Here is a 21,005-nt window from a genome sequence, read left to right as displayed (position 1 = left end):
GGCGTTAGAAGTCCAGCCTTTTCATTTCTTAGTTTTGACCCCGTCTACATAAAATGGTACTCTGTGCTCTGAGGGTCCAAACTCTCCCTCACTGCTCCCTTCAAAGTTTAGGAGAGAAGCTGATAGGAACCTGGTGGTGGTGATCTATCTATTTATGTCAATACTAAAGTTAATCTTTCAAGTCATATGTCAGACTCCTGCAGTTATTCCTCCATCCTTTCAAAAGAGGAGAAGATGGGGGCATTATTGATTGGATGGTTGACTGAAATATCCAGAGAGAGAGAGACTATTGGGGTATCTAGAGAAAAAACAGCATACGCTGGTATTAATTGCTCTGGGGCAGCCTAGGTGGGACCTCTTGGCCCTAGCTTAAATATGTTCTGTCCCTGTGGGCCCTTGGCTGTTCTGTTCTCAGCAGCTACCACGCTGGGGCTAGGCCCCTAAGTGGCTGGTGTCAGGGGCCACATTCACCTCACCTGCATCAGCTCTGCTTGACCTCAGTACTGACTGCATAATCAGGAAGATGGTCTTTTTGTCCCTGAATGCCTATCGAAGGATGCTGAGACACTGATGCATACACTGCATTTTTCGCCCAGAACTGCAAACCTGGATTTTAAACTGCAAAGCTAGTAAATTCCTCTTTAGCAACAAAGCATTAGTGTATGAGGATTTAGCTTTCAGTTTTAAATTCTGGATGTAAGAACTGACATGGGTAGCAATAGAGCAGCCTTGCCAGACCCTGTGACTCGTTACTTTGTTTGGAATGGCACGGAGCTCCTAGGAGAGAGCTGAGGTGGACTAACCTCCTATATCTGTGTGGCTTGTCCTGAGACTCTGAAGACCGCTCCCAATACTGTGAGCTCTGTAGATTTGTTAATTGTGTACACTATGTTCCATGGCTTTTGGTTTTCAGGCTCCAAACGGTGGCTCAACCACAGAGGAATGGGAGTTCTTATTATGAATAGTTAAAGTGAAATGGGCACCGATTCCTTTGGAAATGTAGCTTCCACTTGGATGGAGGTGGAAGGAAAATTGAATGAGATCATCATAGCACCAAAAGCCAAGATTTACTGAGAAAAGAGTGTACCTGAATCAAGTTGGTGGAGAAGAAGTTCAGGGACTTGAGATGGGGAGAAATTTCAGTATGTTTCAGATGAAAGAATCACGATTTAGGAACTGATTTTTAGTCTATTATCAACATAGGGCTAAGGGGAAGAGTATTAAGGAATTTAGGAAGCGAGAAATCTACTTGAAATGGGAGGTCTTAAAAGACCAAAGTGTATTTACACAGAAGGAAAATGGATCTAAATGCTCTTAAAGATAAAGCTATAGAAAGGAGATATTTTAGTCCTTGTTGAATCACAGTGGGTGACAGAGGAAGAAGAGACTGGAGAGCCTAGAGAGCAGAGCAACATGACACCCCCCCTCCACCAAAAAGAATAGCTGAATCAGGATCCAGGAAACACTTGAGGAACATACTGCAAAACTGCGGAGGTTCTTCATGAGATCACACAGCGCCCTTCTCTTGCAGACTGCAACAGCTATTCAGACTGGTTATATAAAATGTAGACAGACGTAGAATTAAAACTTGAGAAGATCAGGGTAGGATATCTGAAACAATTTGGGGAGAGTCTCAGGGTGTCAGCTATCCCAGACGGGCTCTGAGTGAACATACACAAGAAACTTGAAGATGTCAATTTTGAGGGAAAGATGAAATGAAAGGGGAGTAGGGCAGGACAGCAGCAGATGTGACCAAGCACAGGTGTGTTGTGAAAATCTCCTTAGGAGGGATCATCCAACTCAAGAAAGTAAAAGTTAGATAAGATTTGTGTTGAACAAGGGTTCCTCTTGGCAGACTCGTCACTCCTTGGTTTTGCTTCTCTCATGGAGGGTGACCACACGATGCACAATGTGGAAGGTAATATACAGAAAACAAATGTCTGAGTCTGAAAGCATCGGGTGTGTGTGTGTGTGTGTGTGTGTGCGCGCGTGCGCGCGCTCAGTTGCTCAGTTGTGTCTGACTCTTTTGCAACCCCTTTGACTGTAGCCTGCCAGTCTCCTCTGTCCATGGAATTTTCCAGACAAGAATGCTGAGGTGGGTTGCCATCTCCTATGCCAGGGCATCTTCCTGACCCAGGGATTGAACCCACGTCTCCTGAATCTCCTGCCTTGGCAGGTGGATTCTTCACCACTAGCGCCACCTGGGAAGCCTGAAACCATAGGGTAAGTAGAGGCAAAAAAAGAGAAAAAGGAAAAAACTCTACAGTCCCTAAAATAGTGATGGAGGAAGAGGGGGACCATTTGAAAAACTAGCCAAAATGTTGAAGACAACAATAAAACTCAGCTGAGCCTTCCTACTGGAGAACAGTTGGGACAAAAGGAAATACTTTTGTTGCCTTGAGTAGGACAAGTTACTTAAGAATTAGAAAGTTCAAACGTAAGAGAGAAGGGAAGTTCTGAGGAATGGTCACCTGGGTAAGGTATGGTTCCCACTCGGCAGTAAGGCAGGGAGGTTTCAGAAAGTCACCTGGGAGAAGGGATGCTACCCCTGAAATAAGGGGGCAGTAAGAAAAACCACTGGTCTGAGATGGGTTGCCTAGTTATGGGCATTGTGAATGAAAAAAGCAAATGATTTCAGAGGTTTTAAACATGCAGGTGGGAAGACCTAGGCATGTAGGATGTCACCACTCAAACATCCCTAAACTTTGAAAAAGGAGAGATGTGTTTCAAGTGTCACTCAGGGCAAGGATAGTACATGCAAACAGATTCCTCCACCCCACCCAAGGTTTGCCATGCCCCACAATTATTAAGCTCTTGATGGTGGCAGACTCCATCTGATGGGGACAGCTTCCCCCACACTGACTAGCATCCTGTCGGAGCTAAAGATTTTCTCTATCCATCCTCCTTTCCTCAGACATCCCCAAAATCTCTGCTTCAGTCTTGGTAAGAGTAACATGAGTCTGCATTATGCTGAGTCCTGAGGTCAAGAAATCATTCCTCTTGAGATAAATTGACCTTGGAGCTGGGGCTTTTCTTGCATTTTTAATAATTTATGAATGTGAGATTGATACTATGGTAACTGCATGTGTCCTAATAATCTTTAGCCTCTTTGAATAAACAGAATAGAGGACGTCAGGATATATTCATTCATCTTTGAAAATGCCTCAGATTAAAATCCCTCTGGCTAAGGCTAAGCAGAATAAGAATTTGGGAAGGAAAGAAACCGAAAGCTTAATTTCTTTAAAATTTTGCTTAAGAATTAAGAATTTTGATATCTTAGAATTTAATGTACAAGGAAGTTCTGGGGGATTTAATATTTTCTGTTTAATTTCTCCCCAGATACCTGGCAAGGCGGGGGGTGGGGGGTGGGTGGGGTGGAATCTACCATATTGGGATCACTGCTTAACCTTTAATGGGTTCTGTTGGATGACCTAGTTGGGCCTAATTTGGTATGAAAAGTAGAATGAGCAGTGGTTTTTGGCTTGAGGTACAGCATGACTTCTGGGCTTTCCAGGTGGCCCTAGCTGTAAAGAATCCACCTGCTAATGCAGGAGACATAAGAGACACAGGTTCGATCCCTGGGTTGCGAAGGTCCCTTTGAGGAGGGCATGGCAACCCTCTCCAATATTCTTGCCTGGAGAATCCCATGGACAGAGGAACATGATGGGTTACGGTCCATAGGTTCACAAAGAGTCGAACAGGACTGAATTAACATGCATGCACGCAGATACAGCATGACTTCTAGGAACAAAAGCTAGACTATCTGCTCATAGTCCCAGGAGGTAATGGAACAGTGACATATGAGATTCTTGCATCATGAACTTGGAAGCAACTCCCTTGCTCCTGAGTAGCAAGAACTTGATTATAAAGCCCAAAGGGTTAAGAAACCAAAAATCTATAAATGGTAGAAGGGAATCTTTTCTCCTTGCAGCATCCTCTTTCTATCGTTTTTGCCAGTGTTGGGAAAAGTAGCTTCTGTTTTTCCCTCTTCCTCATCATTTCACTCCTCCCCAGGGGAGAACAATGCTTCAGACTGTTGAGCGGGGAAGGAACCAAGAAGCATCATCATGTGGGCAGGAGGCAGTGATTCTGGGTGTGTGTGCTCTGAAGACCTACCTCTCCCCATAGGGGTCATTCCAAGCTCTAACTTGGGAGAAAAGAATTAAGATGCCCAAATGATGCTCTTTAACCAAGCCGAGTTCTTCAATCCAGGTGGTTATAATAACAATATAAAATTGATCCTTTCCCCTATGTCTTTTACTCCTCACATCCCTCCAAGTTGGGAACTGATGAAGAGTGTGAGCAATTATCACCCTCAGTTCCCAGCAAATACTGATATTTGTTGAGTAGCTACTATGTTCCAGAAACTATGTTAAAAGTTTTCCAGTCATTGCTTCATTTAGTCCTTGCAAGTCCATGAGACGTGCACGTGACAGAGAACCCCAAAGCTTAAACAGCTGAAGTGACCTGCCCAAGCCAGGGATTATCTCAGATGTGAAATTGGATCCAGCCAGTTGACTCTATCCTATCATAATATGCATGTGTGCTAACTCACTTCAGGCATGTCTGACTCTTTGTGACCCTATGAACTATAACCTGCTAGGCTCCTCTGCCCATAGGATTCCCCAGGCAAGAATATGGAGTGGGTTGCCATGCCCTCCTCCAGGGGATCTTCCCGACCCAGGGATGGAACACACATCTCTTATGTCTCCTGCATTGGCAGGTGGGTTCTTTACATCTAGCGCCACCTGGGAAGCCCATCCTATCATATAATTATCTCTTATTGTTTAGAGAAAAGATGAGAACAGAGCTCCAGTTCATTCTTGTTGCAGAAATTACAAAATTGTGGAACCATCAATCTGTTGTGAATACGTTCTAAAGCAGATCTTTCTGAGATCTGTCAAACTAAGTTGCTGCAAAGGCTTGTCTTAAGTTATGTTACAACAACTTGCTTCATACTTTAATTTCTGTGTTCATTACTCATTTATAATACTAATTTCACATCTATGATTTTTTTTTACATGAATTCCAAAGGGTCAGTATGTCTAGATCCATCAACTGGTTCCCTGATTCTGCATCCAAATCCAGCTTTGATGTGAGAGTATTTTTAACATGTACTATTATGAGTAATTAACAGCAAGAGTTTCTAATACAGTCCTGTATAAAAATGATTAAATATTGTCCTATTAGATTCCCTGCTCTAAACCTTCCATTGGGATTTTGCCTCAACTTTTATGTTTTAGCCACTCACATAGACCATTTAAATTATGACCAAGTCTTTTATAAGATATAAAAACCAAGTGGCTTTATAACCATAAATATCAATAATAAAAATCAATTTAGTTTTAGGCTACCAGTTTGATAATAATCTGAAAATGCAATGCTAAAAACCCATAAGCACCTCAAAATTTTATACATATCACCTGTAAAAGAATAAAAAACTGAAGAGCAGGTAACTATCATAACCACATGAGAAATATATTTTGGGCTTTAAGTATATTTAAGAAAATACTTCTACAATTCTTATCAGTGAACTGTATCCACAATAATTCATGAATTATTAAATTATACTTTAATTCTAGATTGAAAGTGAAAGTGTTAGTCACTCAGTCTTGTCCGACTCTTTGTAACCCCATGGACTATAACCCACTAGACTCCTCTGTCCATGGTATTCTCCAGGCAAGAATACTGGAGTGGGTTGCCATTCCCTTCTGCAGGGGATCTTCCTCACCCAGGGGTCAAACCCAGGTATCCTGCATTGCAGGCAGATTCTTTACCATCTGAGCCACCAGGGAATAGGGCATCTGAAATAAATGTTTGCCTTTGAAAGGAAATGTTGAAGTGTGTCAAATGGAAGGATGCAGAGACCTCCCTTTGAGGCTCCCTGCTCGGGGACTTGTAGGGGTAAGTTTTTACCTCTGAGATGGGTTTCTCATACACATCTTCTCCTATGGACTTCTCCTGGGCCAGGATGGCATCTCGGTGCAGGATCCGGAGCACTTTCTCTGGCTCCGCAGACCCGTAATGAGCCTCCAGAACCTCAGGCTTAGTTTTCTCCGTCTTCAGCATGTGGATCACATCTTCTCTGGCCTGTGATGGAAAGCACAGCAAGGTCAGATGGTTGACAACATGTATCCTTTGCCGGGCTCACAAAATCAACACGGAGTTTATTGAATATATCCCGTGTCTCGTCACGGTTATTGGCAAATCCACTGGGTGCTTTTTGTTCTTTTTTTTTTTTTTTTTACCAAAAGCAGATTGGCAAGCAGATACTCTGCTTCAGGTTGCTAGGAAGCAGGCAAGCAGAGAGAAGGGTTTGTGCTAATATTAACTACATAAAAATTGCTGTAAGTAGCAATGATTCTGAGAAGGGGGAGGACTGGTCCTGGGGGTACTTAGCCCATTTCAGTACTCATGAGGTCAACGACGATGTAAAGTTTTCAATTTATGCCCTCAATGTAGTACTCAAATCTGGCTTAAAATAAAACCCTGCTCTCTCCCCCTCTGGTTTTTACTCCATATGTAATTAACAAAAACAACCTTTATTAGCGATTTCCTGTTTCCCATCAAGTGATTCATCTTGCACAGTAACACATGGTCGGCAGCTCACATGATGCTGGGTGGGGCTTCTCAATTTAATGTATTCCCACTTGAAGGTGAAAAAAATTTGTTTTTATAATACCAAAAGCATTTTTGTATTAGGGTATAGTCGATTAACAATGTTGTAATTTCAGGTGAACAGCAAAGAGACTCAGCCATACATAAACATGTATATGAAATTTAACCCCTGTGATATCCAGACTGCCAGTCAGAGGAGTCAGGTTGATGGAATCGGAGTTGTTCTTTTGTTTTTTTTAGCAAAATTTTAGTGTCTTATTGATGCTCTTGAGAAAACCACATGATTATAGGCTTTCAGTCCTATTGACTATGGTCCGAATCACATAGTACAAATATATCTGAATATATTTCCTACTGATGAGGACTGATGAACTTTGTAGCTATTATGGAACTGACATTTACTCAACGTACTCCCATTTGGTCGTATACTTGTTTTTCCAGTAAAGGTGATGGGTACGAAGTACCCTGACTTCATCCCAGCTTGTACCAAAGAACAAACTGGTGGCAACAGAATTCAGTCTGTGACAGTGGAGGAGATTTTTTCCCCTGTGTGATGCTAATGGTGGGTTTTAAATCATAAACCAGGCTCATTATCACAGCATTCTAAAGAAAGGCGCTAACTCTTATCTCTGAGACAGGACCCCTAGTATAAAGTTTGTCTTTCATGTGATTTCTTGCTTTTATTGCTTTTTCGTAGTCTCTGAATTCATCTAATTCCAAATGGCCAAAGATGAATTTATTACAGAAACGTCAATAGACTGGAATTTGCAGATTTTCCCCATATTGTTTCTGCCACATATACTTGTGTTCTTTCAAGACAAAAATGGAAAATATTAATTTTGAAGAAACCAGTGGTTTGGGATTAGTGAGAAAGTGTAAGTCAGAAAATAGTTTAATGGAAAGGCAATGTGTTTCCGTGCAGGGCAAAAGGACAAAGCACAGACACAGCATCAGGCTAGCCATGCAGCGTTTTTTGCAAATTAGAAAGAGGTGCCTGCTTCTTCCAGGAGTCACAGCTCTGAGTAAGGGTGCAGCCTGCCTAGCGTGCAAAGTGTACTCCTACTGAATCCCTTGCCAGGCACCTCTGTACAAGGCCCAGCTCCACATCTGTGTATGGTGATCTTGTCCTGAAGGAGTCCAAGGTATGTCCATTGTTATCAGACAGTGTAAACAAAGAGCTTTACAACTGTAAATAGGTAGCTATTTTAGTTTAAAAGTTTAAGCTATCTGGTTCAAAAATATGTAAATATTATTGGTATGTTTCTTTTTAACCAAATCTTTCGAATTCTCTTAGAAGAAAACAACTGATATGAAACACCCATTTCTTCTCTCCCTAAAAAATGTGCTTATGCTTGAACTGTATTGATTGTGATATACTACATATACCACACATTTCATTCTGAGTTCAGTTACCCTAGACACCAATTACCAAAGGAAAAGAGGTTATGGTTATGTAACACTGTGCATTATATATTTAGAATGACATTATTCATCAGGAACTAAAAGCTTTTTAATTGCTGTAATAATAATCATGGAAGGAATATACATGTTGCCTATAAATCACTGCTATTTAAAATGGTTTAATATGGTAAATCAGTCATTCATAATTCACTGATTAAACCATGGTATCTGTTTCATCAGTGAAATAATGAAGATTGATCACAATAAATATTTTTTATTACTTTAAACATGACTCAATAATTGAATCATGATTCAATTAAATAAAACCACTTTACATCTCTGCTTTGGGAGTCTTGTTAATTTTTGTAGAAAGGAATGAAATTCAAAGTGTAAGAAAGTTCCTGTTGTTGAACATGACTGTTTTCACGTGGAAGTTTTACCACAAGCAAGCAGTTAAAGTCTTAGGGTTCTGGGAAGCTGTTAAATAAACCACTGTATTTAAAGATGTAAAACAACCCAGAGGGAGAAATACTTTGAAGAGGGTTTAAGAAAGGAGAGAGAAGGAGATCAGAGGGAGAAGAGACAATGATAATGTTTAGTTGACTTAGCCATGATGATGGAGAATGAATAGAAGATTAGGGTATAGAAACAGGCACAGAAGGATCCCATCCTCTCTTCCATCCTACACAGTCACCCTTCCTGCCAAGGGAGGCATACAGAGTCCAAGAACAAAGATGGCCATGCTGAATTGAAACCGCACTCCAGGGAACAAGGGGTTGTCTCAACTGGCTGCATAGAGAGCTGATCCAAAACATTTGAGGGCAGCAGAGAGCCGCTCTGCAAAGCCCAAGACCAACAGGTGAATGTGATTCATTCACCAAGTGAAGGGTGGGTCTCTGGACTTTGGGGCTTCCCCAGTGGCTTAGCCGTAAAGAATCCACCTGCAAGTCAGGAGCCGCAGGAGGTGTGAGTTCGATCCCTGGGTAAGAAAGATCCCTGGAGGACAGCATGGCAACCCACTCCAGTATTCTTGCCTGGAGAATCCCATGGACAGAGGAGCCTGGTGAGTCCATTGGGTCACAAAGAATTGGACATGACTGAAGCGGCTTAGCGTGCGTGCACACACACTGTGGACTTTGCTGTCAAAGTAGGGAGGGAGGCAATAGAATAAGACACAGAAGAGGTGGAGCCCACACAGGTGACATAGTTCAAAAGAGGGCTGAATCCAGTCATCCCTTCAATAAATATTTGTGCACATTCAGTATTGGAGATATAATTGCACTCTGAGGCATTGAAGTCTAGAGGGAAACCGCAAAAACAATTGAAAGGTATTTACATTTATAACACAGTAAGCCTTAGGATGGAGGAGATATCAGAGACTAAGAACTTCAGAAGAATCTTTATGACTTGAATCTTAGCTGAGAGGAGGCTTCCTAGAGAAAGTGACATGAAATCTCACATGAGTACTTCAGTTGGAGAAAGACGGGTGGAGCTAGGGTAAGACTGTTCTTGGCCAAGGGAAGCCTGTAGGTAAAGGTCAAACTGAATGGATTTAGATGCCTGCGCTGGGGCCACAGGAGGCTAGAGTGATAAACAAGGGACAACTCATGAAAAGCCTGTAAACCAGACAGTGAGTGTGCGTTTTATCATGGAATAGCAAGAAACCTTGGACTTTCTTTTTGTTTGTTTGTTTGTTTTGTTTGGGCTGAGCTGGGTCTTCATTGCTGTGCCCAGGCTTTCTCTAATTGCAGTGAGACTAGTCTAGAAACTAGACTGCGAGGGCTACGCTCTAGTTGTGGTGTGCGGGCTTCTCTACGGTGGCTTCTTTTGTTGCGGAACGCAGACTCCAGGTGCATGGGCTTCAGTCGTTGCAGCTTGCAGGCTCAGTAATTGAGGCTCGCGTGCTCTAGAGCGTGGGCTCAGTGGTTATGGTGCATGGGCTTTGTTGCGCCTCAGCTTGTGGAATCTTCCCAGAGCACGGATTGAACCCGTGTCCCCTGCATTGGCAGGCACATTCTTATCCACTGGGCCACCAGGAAAGTCTGAGCCTTGGAATTTCTGAGCAACAGAATTGCGACATGGTCAGATTGGTGTGGTAGAAAGCTCATTCACTGTGTTAAAAATGCACAGATTCTGAATCAGCATGTCTAATGGTGCAATCCAGGAACTGTGATTAAAGCAGAGCTACACTTAGACATCACTGTGTATGCGTGCTTGATCATGTTCAACTCTTTGTGACCCCTATGGACTAGAGCCCACCAGAGTCCTCACTGTGTCCCTGAGTGCTAAGTCACTTAAGTCACGCCCAACTCTTTGCGACACTGTGGACAGTAGCCTGCCAGGCTCCTCTGTCCCAGGGATTATCCAGACAAGAATATGGGAGTGGGTTGCCATGCCCTTCTCCAGGGGATCTTCCCAACCCAGGGGATCAAACCTAAGTCTCTTTACATCTCCTGCATTGGCCAACAGCTTCTTTACCATTAGCCCCACCTGGAAAGACCAGGCTCCTCACTCAGTTCAGTTCAGTTCAGTTGCTCAGTCGTGTCCAACTCTTTGAGACCCCATGAATTGCAGCACGCCAGGCCTCCCTGTCTCCTCACTACTTTAGGCCAAGTCAACACCAAAAGCACTTAAATTATCTGGTATGTTAGCTCAAGCCCCCCAGCAGGACCATCTGATTCCCAAGGATGTGCTTGCCCCAGAGGTTTCTCCTGTTCTCATTGGGTCTTCAATCCCACTGATCTTCACCAAGGAATCGTGTTCACTTGAGACCACCAATATAAACCAAGAGGGTTGCAGGGAACTGGTGAAAGTATTTGCTACCTCTGTGCAAATGAAGGTGACCAACTCTCTGATTTTGCCTGGGACTAAGAAGAACAAAATCCCACAAAGCTGGACTTTGGCACATCAGGACAGTCCCAGGCAAACTGGGATGAGTTGGTTATCCAAGGGCAAACAGGGAGTGGACAGGAGACTGGGTATTCCAAAATGTTCCTACATCTTACAGGGCAGCCATGATGGACTTACTCTACTCAAGAACTGAATTTCACGGACAGTGTTTCCAAAACTTAGCTTTCTTTAAAGGCAAAATTCCATTGTTGATGACTGTGCCTGGTGACAACTTTAACTATGTTTTAAACTTGTGGGATTTTTTAATCTTTGGGAAAATCCATAATGAGTGAGAGACAATATTTAGTGTTTATGCCCATGTGACAAAGCCATTCCGCCCTTCTAAATAGGTACGTGTCTAACTCTGGGAGGACGGGGAATCAAGATGAGCCACTGAACTTCAAATTCAACACGGTGCCTCCTCTTGAAGCTCTCAGATTAGTTAAAGACTTGGGGTGCGTGGTAAGTAGTTTAAAACTTTCAGAACATTGATACAATATTAATTGACTTGAATGTTTAGGGCAAAACAGAAGACTTAGAAAACATTTGCTTGAGGTGAACAGCTTGGGACAGCTTCTTAGATAGTGCCACTATGATCCCCAGCATGATGGTCCACTTACTTGAGAGGGAACACAGCCAGGTGGGAAGTTTGAGATGCCTACTCCTAACTGCTGATATTGCATACCTCAAGCCATTCCCTGCTAAGAGTGGTTGACCTTTAATGGGGGATATATTTTGAGGACAGAATAAATTTATTTCTATGCTTTGGAAGAACCAGAATGTCACAGTTTTTAAAAACTATCACTTTTTCATATATTTAATTAGCTACCTAAATATGAATATGGATATCACTGCATTGAGCTAAGGGACCCTAGGAAAGATGGTCCTGGAAGACTAACATATACCCATTCTGTAAATACTTTCCCATTCTGGGAACTCAACTCAATGTTCTGTATCTATTTAAATAAGGTAATTTATTAGTTTATTTGGCCTCCTTGTCTCCTAGGCTGTGAGCTGCTTTGAGGTCAGGGACTATGTCTACAATGCCTACTAAAAGAGTGCCTACCCTCATGATAGCAACTCAGTAAATATTTGTTAAAAGAAAGAAAATTAAAGCTAATTGATGTAAAGTCAGAGAGGCATAAACTGACACTGAAAAGTTCAGAACAACCTTAACTAGCCTTGTTTAAAAGATCTAAACAATTACATTTTTCAACTTCTGCTCTTCCATCTGACATTCTTGTCTACAGTTTAGGAGTCACTTTCTTCTGAAGTTTATTCCAAAAAGAAAATATGTAAACTGAATAAGGAAAAACAGTGCATTCCACCAGAATGTTACTACAGGAAACAAAGTATCTTTAAATCTCATACAAATTGAATTATACTGTTCTTTCTAGTTATGTAAAATGGAATATTATAAACGTATTAGAAGAATAAAAGCTATGTAATTTATGGTAGTATTAGCTATCACTATAGAAATTAGTGGGGGTTTTTTCCTTTTTTTCCCCCCATTTTTTCCCATTTTTTTTTTTTTCCTCCTCAATGTTAGAAAGCAAAGGTAACATAATTTGTGCCACGGCAACATACAAGGAGAAGATTCAGACATGGTTAAAGGGCCATTAAGACTAAAAATGTGTCTTTAAGTTTTTCTCTAGAAATTTCTCTCTATAACTCTATGGTTAATAGTAGCCTAAAAGTCTCTATACAGCTTGTTCATTAAAAATCACTTCTTTGTAGCACTTCAGCTGAACTATCCAAAAAAAAAAAAAAAAAAAAAAGCATTTATTAAAATATCACTCAAGACAGAGGAGACATATGTATACCTATGGCTGATCCATGTTGATGTATGACAGAAACCAACACAATATTGTGATTATTCTTCAGTTAAAAATAAATACATTAAGAAAAAAGAAATATCACAAGCAGAACTTCCCTGGTGATCCAGTGGTTAAGAATCCATTTGCCAATTTAGGAGACATGGGTTCAAACCCTAGTCCAGTAAGATTCCACGTGCCCCAGGGTGAAGCCTGTGTGCCGTAACTACTGAGCAGGCTCTGGAGCCCGAGCTCCACAGTAAGAGAAGCCGCGCAATGAGAAGCCCGCATGCCACATCAGGGTAGCCCCTGCTCACCACAACTAGAAAAAGCCCACGCACAGCAACAAAGGCCTAGGGCGGCCAAAACTAAATAATAAAATTGTTTTAAAATCACAAGCAGATGCTATTTTCGTATTAAAACTTGCTTTTATTAATACCAGGATAGCTTGAATTTTTTAAAAGGAAAATTCCTCAAAATCCCAGTGATTTTTTTTTTTTTTCAGAAATAGAAGAATCCATTCTAAAGTGCATATGGAATTTCAAGAGACAACAAATGTCCAAAAGGGACAGCCAAAGAGCCAGTGTCGAAAAAGAACAAAATTCAGGTCTCATACGTTATAATTTCTAAACTTACTACAAAACTACAGCAATCAAAACATTATGATACTGGCATAAATACAGACATTTAGACCGGTAGAACAGAATAGAGATCCCAGAAATAAAACCTCGTATACACAGTCACATGATTTTCAGTAAGAATGTCAAGGCCGTTCAATGGAAAAAGGATAGTCTTTTCAACAAATGATGCTGGGAAAACTGAATACCCAGAATGAAGATGGACCCTTACCTTATACAAAAATTAACTCAAACAAATCAAAAACCTGAATGGAGAGCTAAAACTCCTAGAAGAAAACATAAGGGAAAAACTTCATGATATTGGATTTGGCGATGATTTCTTGGATATGACACCATAAGCACAAGCAATAAAAGAAAAAATAGATAAATTGAACTATATCAAAATTTAAAACTTCTGTGTATCAAAGAACAGAATTGACAGAAAAGCAACCCACAGAATGGGAGAAATTATTTGCATATCATGTTTGATAAAGGATTAACATCCAGAATATATATAGAATTGCTATAACTCAACAACAAAAACTGACTTTACAATGGGCAAAGGACCTAAACAGACATTAATTTTTAAAATTTTATTGAAGTATAGTTGAGGTACAATATAAGTCAAAGGTATAAAATATAGTGATTCACAATTTTTTAAGGTTATACTCCATTTATAGTTATATAGAATATTGGCTCTATTCCCTATGTTGTACAGTATATCCTTGTAGTTTACGCCTAATAGTTTGCCCCTTTTAATCCCATGCCTTTATATTACCCTTCCCTCCCCCCACTGGTAACCACTAGTTTGTTCTGTATAGATGTGAATCTGCTGCTTTTTTATTGTTGTTATATTCACTATTTTGTTGTATTCTTTCCATTCCACATATAAGTGATATCATACAATATTTTTGTCTTTCTCTGCCTGATTTCTTTCACTAGCATAATGCCCTTTATGTTCATCCATGGCATTACAAATGGCAAAATTTAGGGGTTTTTTATGGCTGTGTGTGTGTGTATGTACGTATACGGGCTCAGTCGTGTCCAACTCTTTGCAACCCTATGGACTATATAGCCAGTCAGGTTCCTCTGTCCATGGAATTTTCCAGGCAAGAATAGTGAGTGGATTGTTATTTCCTACTCCAGGAGATCTTCCCAATCCTGGAGTTGAACCCAAGTCTCTTTATATCTCCTGCATTGGCAGGCAGATTTTTACCACTGTGCCACCTGGGAAGCGCCTTGCTTTTTTTATCCATTCATCAACCTAAGTGTTGATGGACACTTGGGTTGCTTCTATATCTTGGAAATTATAAATAATGCTGCTGTGAATGTTGAGGTGCATGTATCTTTTTGAATTAGCTTTTTTTTTTTCCGATACACACATGGGGTTGCAAAAGAGACATTATTTAGCAACTAGTTAACAACAACAAAAATCTAAATAGGTATTTCTAAGGTATACAAATGGCCAGCAAGAACATGAAAGGACACTCGATAGTGCTTATCATTATAGAAGTCAAACCACAGTGAGATACCACTTCACACCCATTTGGATGGCTATCATCAAAAACAGTAACAAGTATCAACAAGGGTATAGAGAAATTGGAATCCTTGTACACTGTAAAATGATTTAGGTACAATGGAAAACAGTATGGCAGTTTTTCAAAAAATTACAAATAAATTATTGTATTATCCAATAATTCCACTTCTGGGCATATACCCCAAAGAATTGAAAGCAGGAACACTTACATTTATAGTAGCATTATTCGCAATAGCCAAAAGGTGGAAACAACCCAAGTATTCATTGACAGATGAATGGATAAACAATGTGGTCAGTCAGTCAGCCAGTTCAGTTGCTCAGTCATGTCCAACTCTTTGCAACCCCACGGACTGCAGCATGCCAGGCGTCCCTGTCCATCACCAATTCCCAGAGTTTACTCAAACTCACGTCCATTGAGTTGGTGATGCCATCCAACCATCTCGTCTTCTGTTGTCCCCTTCTCCTCCTGCCCTCAATCTTTCCCAGCATCAGGGTCTTTTCCAATGAGTCAGTTTTTCTCATCAGGTGGCCAAAGTATTGGAGTTTCAGCTTCTGCATCAGTCCTTCCAATGAATATTCAGGATTGAGTTCCTTTAGGATGGACTGGTTGGATCTCCTTGCTGTCCAAGGGACTCTCAAAAGTCCTCTCCAACACCACAATTCAAAAGCATCAATTCTTTGGCACTCAGCTTTCTTTAATAGTCCACTCTCACATCCATACATAACTACTGGAAAAACCACAGCTTTGACTAGACAGACCTTTATTGGCAAAGTAATGTCTGCTTTTTAATATGCTGTCTAGGTTGGTCATAACAATGTGATATATACAAACAAAGGCTTTCCTGGTGGCTCAAATGGTAAAGAATCTGCCTGCAAGGCAAGAAACCCAGGTTCAATCAAGAAGATCCCCTGGAGAAGGGCATGGCAACTCACTCCAGTATTCTTGTCTAGAGAATTCCATGGACTGAAGAACCTGGTGGGCTACAGTCCAGAGGGTCACAAAGAGTCAGACATAATTGAGTGACGAACACACGTATACATATAATGCAATGTTACTCATCCTTTTTAAAAAAAGGAAATTCTGACACATGCTCCAACATGGATGAACCTTGAAGACACTATGCCAAATGAAATAAGCTAGTCACAAAAGGACAAATACTATATGATTCCATTTACATGAGGTACTTAGAAAAGTCAAATTCATAGAGACAGAAAGTGGACTGGTGTTGGCAGGGGCAGGGGAGAAGGAGGATGGACAGTGATTGTTCAGTGAACAGAGTTCCAGGTTTGGAAGATGAGCAGCTTTCTGCAGATGGATGGATGGTGGTGATAATACACAAGGTGAATGCATTTAATGCTGATGAATAGTACACTTAAATATGGTTACAATGGTAAATTTTATGTATATTTTGCCACAGTTTTAAAAAAATTAGAAGTACCACTTTGTTATCCCCCCAAAAATGCAAATAAGAAAATACAAATCACCCTCAATCCTTTATCTAGAGAATACCACTTTTTTGAATAAAAAGGTAAAATTCCATGTAATAAATTGTAAAAGTACAGTCATATTTTCCTTGTGGTTACTTAGCTGAACATCACAGTCATCCATGGATTTAAACATTTTCATGACTTGTGTGGTTTTTTTTTTCTTTTTACCACATTGGGATATTAATAGCAAGACAGCTGCTATGTCCCAGATTAGAAATTAGATAAGGCCACAGGTTGCCCCCTGCGGTGCTGTGATTCTGTAGTGTATAATTTCTTAAATTCTGAAAGACTGCAGGCTCTTGGTACTGTGCTAATAAAGACTCTGGGCAGAGACCTTAAACGGCCCACCCCTATATGTAATCAGGTCCCGCAGACAGGGTCCAGCTTTCTGTAAGCGGGTTGAGAAGCTGAATTCCATAAAACGTGGGCGAAGTGATTGCTAAGGTACAACTACATGGTTGTTTCCTCACTGTGGTTATTTATCCAGCTCTGTGAATTTAACCCTCTCAACAGAAGCCAGCCAGAGTAGACCCAGGACTAACAGAGCATCTGTGCAGACCTGACACCAGGCGTCTCTCTACAGACCCCTCTGGTCCAACCCCGCTATTTATTTATGTAAATTCTGTTCACTTCTCCACTTCATCCTATGATTGTCTCCTCCACAGATGGTCCCTCCAAGAATTTTCTCAAGCTTGAGTGAAATCCCTCTATGTAATCTTGTCTGGAGGATTGACTGGCAGGGCTATTTGCATGAGGGACCGAGGCTCTTCCTGGGAAAGAGCTCTTCCTCCGGGCGGGGGGAGGGCGCCATTTTGGCCGAAGGACAATGGGGCAGGGTCAGAGGGCAAGGGTCAGTCTGAGTGCAGCCCAGTGCCTGTCACTCCAACGCGCCCCCCAGCTCAGCCCCCTCGACCCACGCCTGGGTCCCAGGGTGAAGGACTGCCGTGAAAGAAACCAGTAAGAACTAGAGGAATTGGTAAATTAGAATGCAGCAGTAAGCAGGAAAGGCGGGAAGGGGCAGCCCCTCTCTGTGTGTCGGGCATCCTGCTCTCAGGATGGATGCATAGGCTGAACCCCCTTCAAGAAGACATCAACTAACAGACACGGAGGAGAGAGCCCTGGATCGCAGACAACCATGCGGGCTGTACCTTCAGAACAGCAGGCCTCACTGCAGTAGGCTGGAGGGGGAAAGAGCAGGGGCAAAGGTCAAATGGTAGCCCAGAGCAGGGTGTGCAACACGTGTGGGCCACCCTCTGAGGACTCCTTGCGTGCTGGGGAGAAACCTAAGGGGCCTGGCATCCCCACAGAGCAGGTGGGGGCGGGGGCAGGAGAGGGAAACGATAGTTTCTTTGATCTTATTTTTATCCTCCCACTGGTGAGGACTGGGAAATACAAGTAATACTCTTTCAAAGAGAAAATATTGCCTGTCAAAAAGATAAGGACATATCGCCTAGATAAAATTTATAGGGGTGGTTTGTTTGAATCGTATAACACGAAATTCCTTTGGATTTGTTGTGCTTTTTGATGTATTCATTTCAGCCTCTGACCTAAGTGAATTCTATATTGATGGCATTTGACCAAATTAGAAAAACTAGAGTTTCATTTTTTGAACAAAAACACAAGAAAATCTCAGCCATTATGAACCTACAGGGCATGAAGTAACTCAAAAATATTTACTTTAAAAAACAGATTTTTTCCATTGTAGGGGTTTGGGAGTAGGATGAACTCCCATAGTGAATTCATTTAGAATTCAAATGAATTCTGAAGGCCCTCTTCTCTTAAAGAGAATATAATATGCATAAGTTAATGTCTTTTTGAGAACTTGGAATGGTCATTCTAAGTATCAGCTCTTCAGATATACTGAAGATGTTTATTGTTACATGCTTTCTTAACCCACTTGCTTTTTTGTCTTCATCTTTAAACAAGTTGCTGATGGTAACTTTCAGCTAATGTTTTCTCCTACTCAGAGAAGCAGTGCGGTGAAAACAGTATGCAGTTGGGTCTTTTGAGTTGGGCTTCTCTTGTGGCTCAGCTGGTAAAGAACCCGCCTGCAATGTGGGAGACCTGGGTTCAATCCCTGGGTTGGAAAGATCCCCTAGAGAAGGGAAAGGCTACCCACTCCAGTATTCTGTCCTAGAGAATTCCTTGGACTGTATAGTGCATGGGGTTGCAAAGAGTCGGACACGACTGAGCGACTTTCACTTTCACCTTTGAGTTAGAAACATACATCAGCACTGCTGCTAGTGTGACCTTGAATGAGTGAGTTAGCTTCTCTGAACTCAGTTTCTTCATCTGTAAAATGGGCACAGCAGTAGTTCCTTTACAGATTTTACTTGAGCTGATGTATAAAAGGACCTGGCAAATGTTAGCTACCCTGCCTTTTGTGACCCAGTCACACTGTGGCTCTGCTAATGTGACCTTCAGCCGGTTAGCTCTGAACTTCATCTTCCCCATCTGTAAGAGACTGAAATATATATGACGTGATTAATATGGTGCCTGGAGTGCTGTGCTGCCCAATAAAAGGCAACTTCCTCTTTTTTCTTTTCTCATAGGACTAAATTGACTGATGTGGAACAGCTAGATCTACTGAGCAACACAGCCAAAAGCCTTTCCACAGGGCCTTCCCTGATGGTCCAGCAGTTAAGAATCCACCTTACAGTGCAGAGGACGCAGGTTCAAACCCTAGTCAGGGAACTAAGACCTCCCCACCTGCCTCAGGGCAAGTAAGCCCACAAGGCACAGCTAGAGAAGCCCCTGGGCCACAACTCGAGAAAGCCCGTGTGCCACAATGAAGACCCAGCGCAGCAGAAAAAAAAATCCTTTCCACAAACTGCACCAGTTAGTCAAAGCCTAAGGCAGTTCTCCTCGTCCCTGTGGCTGTCCGTTTCCTGTGACTCCCCAAACCACTCTTCACAATCCTGTGATTCTCGGGCCTCCGGCTTCCCAGACAATGGCAGCCCCCGCGCCTCCGGACCTCCCGCACAATTTGTTGGTGATTTGAAGGAGCAGCTTCCTGTCTAATTCAGGAATCTGGACTCCACGGTTTATGCTAGAGTCTGCAGTTTCTTCATCACCCGAGTCAAAAGTTTATACTGCAGCAGAAATGACTTGACAGTTTTTCCTAAACTTTTCTGGGTATTCTATTTAAAACCTGGCATCAATAAGAAACAATGTCAAACAGCGCATCTTGTGCTAGGACTCGGGCTGGACCCCGGCATTGCCTCTAAGTGAAGGTGCAGCCCAAGTCAGGCCCTCTGATTTAGGAAAAGAAAAGAAAAAGAAGTGAATAAATAGAAATGTTCATTTCTTATATTGCATCTTTGGTGTTTAATAAAATTCCTGTGAGTTCCTAGTTGGAAAGTCCTTTTTTTTTTTTAAAGAAAGGAGATCCCTGAAAAAGTCACAGTATCTGTTTGTGATTGGCTAACAGCTTTTATGGACACCATTTGGCTCTCTGCTGCCAAATCTCAGGTTGAAATGCCAAATCTACCTTTTCAAAGAGAGAATGTAGTTGATCACATCTGTTTATACAATTACCATGCTTTTTCACTCTCTTGGGCCACATTCAAAATTTTTATTAAGAAAACCTCACGTGTGCTGTTATCTAAGTGCTAGTGCTCTGCGATTTGAGAACAGGTGTAAAATGTGCAGACCTGCCCTTCCTGTCGCCTGATACTTCTCTAATCCTATACTCATCACTTTGTAACCGCCATTGCTTGTTTTCTCCCTCTAGGAAAGACTGGGAGGTCAGAAGCCTCTTGTTCTCTTGTGAACCCAGCTGCTAGCACAGGGATCAACTCATTAACTTTGTGAAATGTGTAAGTAAAATGTTTGTATGTGTGTTTTGTGCATGTATCCTCTTTATTTAACACCCATGTCCCGTGTTTCCACTCTTCTAAACATGTATATTTTCTCTTTTGAGGACAGAAGAGTTTCTTTAAAGTCTACCTTTTACCTTTCACTTGGGCTTCCCTGGTGACTTTAGTAGGTAAAGAATCCACCTGTAATGTGGGAGACTCCAGTTCGATCCCTGGGTCGGGAAGATCCCCCGGAGGAGGGCATGGCAAACCACTCCAGTATTCTTGCCCTGAGAATCCCATGGACAGAGGAGCCTGGCGGGCTGCAGTTCATGGGGTCGCAAAGAGCTGGGAATGACTGAGCAACTAAGCACAGCACACAGAAAGCGTAGGCCCCAAAGATGTTAGCTTATTACTTCTGCACATGTTCATGAAATCTCCATCAAATCTTCCCATGATTCAGGTTCCCCGTTGTATACAAGGAACAAATACAAATGAACAGCTGTTGATTTTCATTATCTGCAACAGTTGTTTTCAGTAAAGTTAGCACAGATAGTGAGTTGGGGCACACAGAACCATTGCTCCTGGGAAAAATGTAGTTAGGTTCCCACAAGTCTCTTATCACAATAATTTCATCATCCATCAGTATATAACCTTGTTTTATGTGTTTCTTTGTTTAAAGACAGATAAGTGAATGATCGAATGAATATACATTTCCCCCTGACTTTGCAGGGGAAAAGCTTTTTCTCTGAAATGACAAAGAAAAAGATTAGAGATTCTACTTGTTAAAAAAAAAAATCATAGCTAATTAAGTGCCTACAAAACATGCTTGTAACAACTATGA

The 21,005-nt window shown here is 41.6% G+C and overlaps 1 protein-coding gene and 1 long non-coding RNA gene across 12 annotated transcripts in view; one reads left to right on the top strand and one right to left on the bottom strand.

Annotated features, from left to right (window-relative positions):
* Positions 1-21,005, bottom strand: part of FILIP1 (filamin A interacting protein 1) — a 214,003-nt gene that overhangs the window by 64,577 nt on the left and 128,421 nt on the right. For 4 of the 6 annotated variants that reach the window (XM_006061996.4, XM_006061998.4, XM_044924504.2 and 1 more), the window contains one exon: positions 5,917-6,090. In XM_006061996.4, coding sequence (XP_006062058.1) covers positions 5,917-6,090 — 174 coding nt within the window. Of the gene's footprint in view, positions 1-5,916; positions 6,091-6,412; positions 6,437-6,540; positions 7,876-21,005 lie in introns of those variants that run through there. The other 2 variants (XM_044924505.1, XM_044924506.1) reach the window with 2 other exon arrangements.
* LOC123327798 lies at positions 5,794-19,046 on the top strand. Of its 6 annotated transcripts, XR_006542496.1 has the most exons (5): positions 5,999-6,112; positions 7,541-7,760; positions 11,259-11,370; positions 13,228-13,329; positions 18,917-19,046. It is a non-coding gene; the product is annotated as an uncharacterized LOC123327798 (long non-coding RNA). The 6 variants fall into 6 exon arrangements; XR_006542492.1 differs by lacking the exon at positions 18,917-19,046 and having other exon boundaries at positions 13,228-13,380; XR_006542497.1 differs by lacking the exons at positions 5,999-6,112; positions 7,541-7,760; positions 18,917-19,046 and adding an exon at positions 5,794-5,904 and having other exon boundaries at positions 13,228-13,380.

This window comes from Bubalus bubalis, chromosome 10 (genome assembly GCF_019923935.1).
Source record: "Bubalus bubalis isolate 160015118507 breed Murrah chromosome 10, NDDB_SH_1, whole genome shotgun sequence".
NCBI classification, from domain to species: Eukaryota; Metazoa; Chordata; class Mammalia; order Artiodactyla; family Bovidae; genus Bubalus; species Bubalus bubalis.
This window is presented reverse-complemented; position numbering and strand designations above follow the sequence as displayed.